Below are 6096 nucleotides of genomic sequence, written 5' to 3'. Positions count from 1 at the left end.
ATCTTCCTTGGCAGTGGCTGTTTCATCATTAAAATTCAGGTATTGACCAATATCAAAATCATTACACGCAGAGTCTGTTTCTTCTCCTGAAACATCATCAAAATCCGAGTATTGACCAAGATCAAAGTCCGGGTATTGACCAATATCAAATTTCGAATACTGACTAGTACTCACAATTTTTTCTGTTGGCTCATAATCGTCTAACTGGTCAATACGAAAACTGGAATTTGGTGCTGAAAGTTGATTGGATTTAGATTAGGAAAAGGTTGTAGGTTTTGAGATTGTGTTTGGTATTGGAAATGTGGTGAAACAAAATTTTCTTGGCGATGAAATTGTGGTAGAACCATTAAATTTTGAGGTTGATAACAACGTTGTACATTGTGAGCACTATAAACTAGGGTTTTAAAACTGAGTTGATTACTACCCGCAACTGACCCAACTTCACTACTTCTAGGTTCAACAAAATACAATATAACATCATCTTGCGAAACACTAATGTAAGCAATGAATCGTTCAACATCTTCATTGTCGGTTAACAAATAAACTTTACCTTTTTTCTGATAAGATAGCTTAAATCCACTTAGAGGCTCTAAATTCAATTTCTTTGCAACACGTAACATTAGAGTTTCATAAGTTAACTTTTTAATGAAAGTTTTAGTTGAAGATTCATGGGTAAAGGCACATATTGTAAAACACCATGAACATTCTCCCATGACCCTCCAAAACACAAATCTATCCAAACATGATCAACATTAGATGATTTCATTCTACAAATTGTAAATTAATTTACTAAACAAACAAACTATAAACTAGATATCAGCACTAACTTAGAGAAAAACATACATTTATTAAGTTGATAGTTGATAATTTGGGAGAAAATCATTGAAAAATTGTATAGAAATAAAATTATGTAAAAAAAATTAGAGATGGGGAAGGATGTCGTTGGATATAGGAATAGATGTCGTCGGAGAGAGTGATAGATAGAGATGGAATGAGTTGCGATTTAGGTATTTAGGTTATGAGTTGCTGCTGTTGCGTAGTTATATACCCAAAACATTTGTGTTGCGAAACTAAAACCTGTTGTGAAATTAAATTCGTGTTGTGAATTCGAAAATCGAGTTACGAATTTGAAATTCAGTTGCGAATTTGAAATTCAGTGTTGCGAATTTGAAATTCAGTGTTGCGAATTTGATTTATGTGTTGCGATTTACATAATCGCGTTGCGAATTTGGAAACTGGATTGCGAAATAGGAGTTTGCGTTGCGAATTTGAGATCGCGTTGCGAATTTGTTGGTCATTTTCGCAAATAAAAAAATTGATTAAAATCGTAAATTATAAGACATTTTTGATCACTGAGGTTATTTTCTCTAAAATTAATAATTATGACACTAGAAGTGTACCTTATCCTAAAAACAATTTTATTTTGGTTAAAACGGTGCGATTATTTTATTACAAGGGAAGGACATGTAAAGGGGAAAAAAAAAGTTTGCCGTATATTACTAGCTTCACTGTTGCTCTTGTTACAACCAAAACTGAGTTATGTTTTAGGTATGTAAGGAAAAGACCAAACAAGACGACTTGAACGGACACCACAGATCCTGCAACTATTTTCAAACCGGTTTAATGGAGCCTTTCTTTAGTTACCTTCAAAACTTTGATTTTTCCATCTAGTGTTTTGGCTTTTTCCTTAACACCGTTCTTGTCCTAGTCAACCATTAACAGTGTTCTCTTCGTACAAAGAAAGATAATCATTCATTTAATTTTCAATAAACAATTCGTATTTGAATATTTTGGGGGGGGGTTAATTCCCGATTAGTCCCTGGATAGTCGGTGTCTTCTTTCCATTTCAACGAGACAAGTGGGTGTTCCAGATCCGTCATCGAACCTGGAAACGTATTTTCCCAGGATTTTAGCAACTTTTCTTGCTTTATTTATGGGCTTTAATCGGAGCCATTTAAGATCTTCTGCTCCGCGAAAGTTGAAGTCTTCGTTCCATACACATCTTCAAACCATGAAGTGAGTTTCCTTCTCAAATCTTTGTCCCTTTTTTTTCCAGATTAATGTTGAAGCACTTATCATTTGAATTTTTTCTGATTATGAATCTGGGCACTCGGCTTTTATCTTATTCTTATCAGAAACATGGCCAAGTAAAAAGCTGAAGCAACAGTAAACAAATTTATCTTTACCAGAAATTTTGAATTTTAGTTGCTTTTTGAAGTCATACTGTACAACTACTCAGAGATGATAGCATATGCATATTCGGATATTTACGTGTGTGCAAATGTAATAAATATCACCATCGCTTTTCCCTTGTCTGTGTATGTTACCCTGCTGGAAATGATTATTTTTGTGTTGAGTCTCTCGGTGATATGTATGGTTTTAACATTTTCTCAGAGCAAGAAAGATTTTCGGTGTTTCTCTTTCTATCCTCCTCATAAACCTGGCTGCCATTATGGAACGTGCTGATGAAAACCTCCTTCCATCTGTCTACAAAGAAATTAGCGAAGCATTCAATGCCGGGCCATCTGATCTTGGGTATCTCACCTTTATAAGGAACTTTGTGCAGGGATTGGCGTCTCCCTTGGCTGGTGTACTCGTAATTAATTATGACCGACCTACGGTTCTGGCTATAGGTACGATGTTCTGGGCCTTATCTACCGCCGCAGTGGGTGGAAGCCAACAGTTTCATCAGGTTGCAATGTGGAGAGCAGTTAATGGCTTTGGACTGGCGATTGTAATACCAGCACTTCAGTCTTTCATTGCTGATAGTTACATGGATGGTGTGAGAGGGACCGGATTCGGGCTGCTAAGCCTTGTTGGCACCTTGGGCGGCATCGGTGGTGGTGTTGTTGCTACGGTAATGGCTGGTCAGCAGTTCTGGGGTATGGCTGGATGGCGTTGTGCCTTCATCTTGATGGCAACTTTAAGTTCATTCATTGGACTCCTTGTGTTCCTTTTTGTTGTTGATCCAAGGAGAAAAACTATTGTCAATCATGATGCTGGCTTTAATTCAGAAAGGTGCTAATTGCTCGTTCCAAGTGTTCATATTAGTCTGTTTCACAATTTTATCACCCTGTAAACATAGTCCTTAAACCGGTATGAATCACATGATAGCTTCCTGTATTTGCTTTGGTGACAGCTACTTTCTTTTGCAGGAATGAGTTGGTAGAAAAAGAAACTGCTCAAGTCTCGTCGGTTTGGTTCGAGTCCTGGGCCGCTACAAAAGCTGTTATAAAAGTTCCAACTTTTCAGATAATTGTCTTGCAGGGAATTGTTGGTTCGTTACCATGGACCGCCATGGTGTTCTTTACCATGTGGTTTGAACTAATTGGTAAATACATTCACAACGCTTAACAGCCTTTGTTTTCTCTTTTAATTTGGGATAAAAATGCTCAAATTGAGACCAATGGCTGGTTTGTTTCTTTTTATTTTCCTCAGGTTTTGATCATAAATCTACAGCAGCACTTTTAAGTCTTTTTGCTATCGGATGTGCAATGGGATCCTTTCTTGGTGGGTTAATAGCAGATAGACTGTCACAAATTTATCCCCACTCTGGCCGTATCATGTGTGCACAATTCAGCGCTTTCATGGGCATCCCATTCTCAGTGTTCCTTCTTAAAGTGATCCCACAATCAGGGAGCAGCTATTACGCCTTTGCTGTAACCCTGTTTTTGATGGGCTTAACCATCAGTTGGAACGCTACGGCTGCAAACGGTCCTATGTTTGCCGAAGTTGTCCCCCCTAAACATCGGACCATGATCTATGCATTCGACCGTGCCTTCGAAGGATCGTTATCATCTTTTGCTGCTCCCTTGGTAGGTATCCTATCAGAGAGGATGTTTGGGTATGATTCGAAATCTATTGATCTGATCAACGGTTCTCCGCGTGAGGCATATGCGTTGTCTAGAGGACTGCTGTCGATGATGGCAATTCCTTTTGGTTTGTGTTGTTTGTGTTACACGCCATTGTACAAATTCTTCAGGCAAGACCGTGAAAATGTTAGATTAGCCACTGTGAAAGAGGAAGAGAAGATTTGAGTGAATGGTTATGTGAATGGTTATTTTTTTAGAGATTAATTCACAAAATATTTTCTCTATTAGGCTGGAATGTACTATCTTTTCAATGGCAGCATCTTGCTCATGAAACTCCATGAATTTGTGTATTCATTACCATGTTGGTCAAATGAAATACATTGATAGCATACAATTGTAGAACTATTGTTTCATCATAAACCATTTGGGTTGCTAAGCACATATACATATTCTACACACACAATAGAGGCACATTTGACAAGAAATCATTGACATCTTGCAAGCTAATAAGCAGAATTAAGTAACCTATGGGGAGCATGCAATAGGACTATCATAACAGAAGGCAAATCCATCGTAAAGGAATCATTTTGACGGCTCCAGAGATGGTCTAACCATATTGATGTAACTAAGGAATCATTTCAATTATGGGAATGATTCGATGAATGATGCTCAACAAGCACATTGGAAATCCGATATCCTTGCAGAGCAAGGCAAAAATAGGTAAAATAAACAAAGACAATGTATTCATTTTCAGATAAAGATAATCACATAATAAGTGCATTAAATTCGGTAGATTGACTCCATCCTAGTTGCACATTAAAAATGATATATGCCACAGAAACATAAATCATCATCAGGAATGCTACAGTGAAACATTGAAGGAATTTTATCTGGTTGGTCTTTCAGGAACATCGAAAAAATCAGTGGAAGAAAGAAGGTAATTTTTGGGAAAATTATACAGCCCGCAGAAACTAAGTGTTGATGAATTGTGCATTTGCAGTTTCAGCTACCTTGCAAAAGCTAAATACACCGGGCAAAAAAGTTTTGACCAACATACCCACCAGACATAGCCCTCCTCACATTTGATTCAAACATCTTTGGGTTATCCCTCAACACTGCAGCAGCTTCATGGTAGAGGGGGTCCTCGTAATTTGGTTCCTGCACACAAAATTCGAAGATTCATATAGCTGCAAACTCATAGAATTAGTGACAAAAATACACTGCATTACCGTGAAAAGATGATACAATCCATAGATTACAGTGTTTATATTGAGCACCGGTTTCCAGTCTTCACGTAAGATATTGAGGCAAACATTTCCTTCCAAATCAATGTTTGGATGGTAGACCTAGAAATTGGAGTACAACATGATACAAGCCAGATAATAACATGAATTCAGCGAAGGAACAGATGATTTAGAAGAAAATAAGACGAGCTAGTTTACCTTGGTCTTGCACTTAACTTTGGGTGCCTCATGAGGATAGATGGGAGAAACTTGAAATGAGAACAAAAATGTGCCACCGCTGTAACAAAAGCAATCAATCAGTCGAATACTGTGAAGCGGTACATTCCCAGTAAAACAATAGCAACCAATCAGTTGAATACTTGTTAGCATTATTAATCAGAGAAAAGGAATATAAAACAACCAAATGAAAAATAAGCACGTCTTTCCCAGTAATCAAGAACTTTAACCAAAAGGTTTATGATAGAGAGCAAAAGATTACTTGTTTCAAAATAAGAGGTATGAAAGAAATTCCTTACAAATAATATCCTTCATCGGGTCGAATTGAAACCTCAAAATTCATCAGGTTATCCTTTCGATTAGGGAATGTTATAGCACAAGATTTGGGTAGGTTTAGCTCAGAAATATCTACATGTAGAAACTCAAAATAAAGCATGAGAAACACATTTGGATCAAACACAGATCCTCTTTAAACAACTCAATTCACTAAACATGAGAAGTAAACCTTTGTGCAGACGCAATTCTCCTGGACTTTGCTTTTTGGCAGGAGCACCCCCATTTGCATTTTCAGCAAGTTCTCTCTGCTTTTCCTTTACTTTAAACAGACGAATCATAGCTCCTACATATATATTAAAAAATAAAGTAAACACATTGATTTCTATTGCTTAATAACAAATTTTAGTTACACAGAAAAGCATTATCAACAAAAAAATCTAGAGATTCTAGACTAAAGCATTAAAAGAAAACACTTGTTCATAACAAACCCTTACTGAAAAACCCCAGCCATTATTATTGAATTCGATTTCCATACTTTCGTACCGTAC

At 37.0% G+C, this 6096-nt stretch overlaps 2 protein-coding genes across 2 annotated transcripts; one reads left to right on the top strand and one right to left on the bottom strand.

Moving 5' to 3' along the window:
• Nucleotides 1–1807: 1807 nt before the first annotated feature.
• Nucleotides 1808–4138, top strand: LOC120171848. Its single transcript, XM_039179479.1, has 4 exons — nucleotides 1808–2016; nucleotides 2395–3018; nucleotides 3156–3331; nucleotides 3439–4138. Exons 1-4 carry the CDS (start codon nucleotides 1934–1936, stop codon nucleotides 4035–4037), a joined length of 1482 nt encoding a protein of 493 aa, XP_039035410.1. The 5' UTR covers nucleotides 1808–1933; the 3' UTR covers nucleotides 4038–4138.
• Nucleotides 4139–4777: 639 nt separating this feature from the next.
• LOC120171771 (NEDD8-conjugating enzyme Ubc12-like) lies at nucleotides 4778–5891 on the bottom strand. The gene is made up of 5 exons (XM_039179427.1): nucleotides 5778–5891; nucleotides 5572–5680; nucleotides 5255–5333; nucleotides 5042–5158; nucleotides 4778–4970 (listed from the first exon to the last, which is right to left on the bottom strand). Exons 1-5 carry the CDS (start codon nucleotides 5884–5886, stop codon nucleotides 4833–4835), a joined length of 552 nt encoding a protein of 183 aa, XP_039035358.1. The 5' UTR covers nucleotides 5887–5891; the 3' UTR covers nucleotides 4778–4832.
• Nucleotides 5892–6096: the final 205 nt, after the last annotated feature.

The sequence above is a fragment of the Hibiscus syriacus genome, unplaced genomic scaffold (assembly GCF_006381635.1).
Source record: "Hibiscus syriacus cultivar Baekdansim isolate YM2019G1 unplaced genomic scaffold, ASM638163v2 tig00111837_pilon, whole genome shotgun sequence".
NCBI classification, from domain to species: domain Eukaryota; kingdom Viridiplantae; phylum Streptophyta; class Magnoliopsida; order Malvales; family Malvaceae; genus Hibiscus; species Hibiscus syriacus.
Note: the sequence above shows the minus strand (reverse complement) of the source record. Positions and strands in the feature narration are given on the sequence as shown.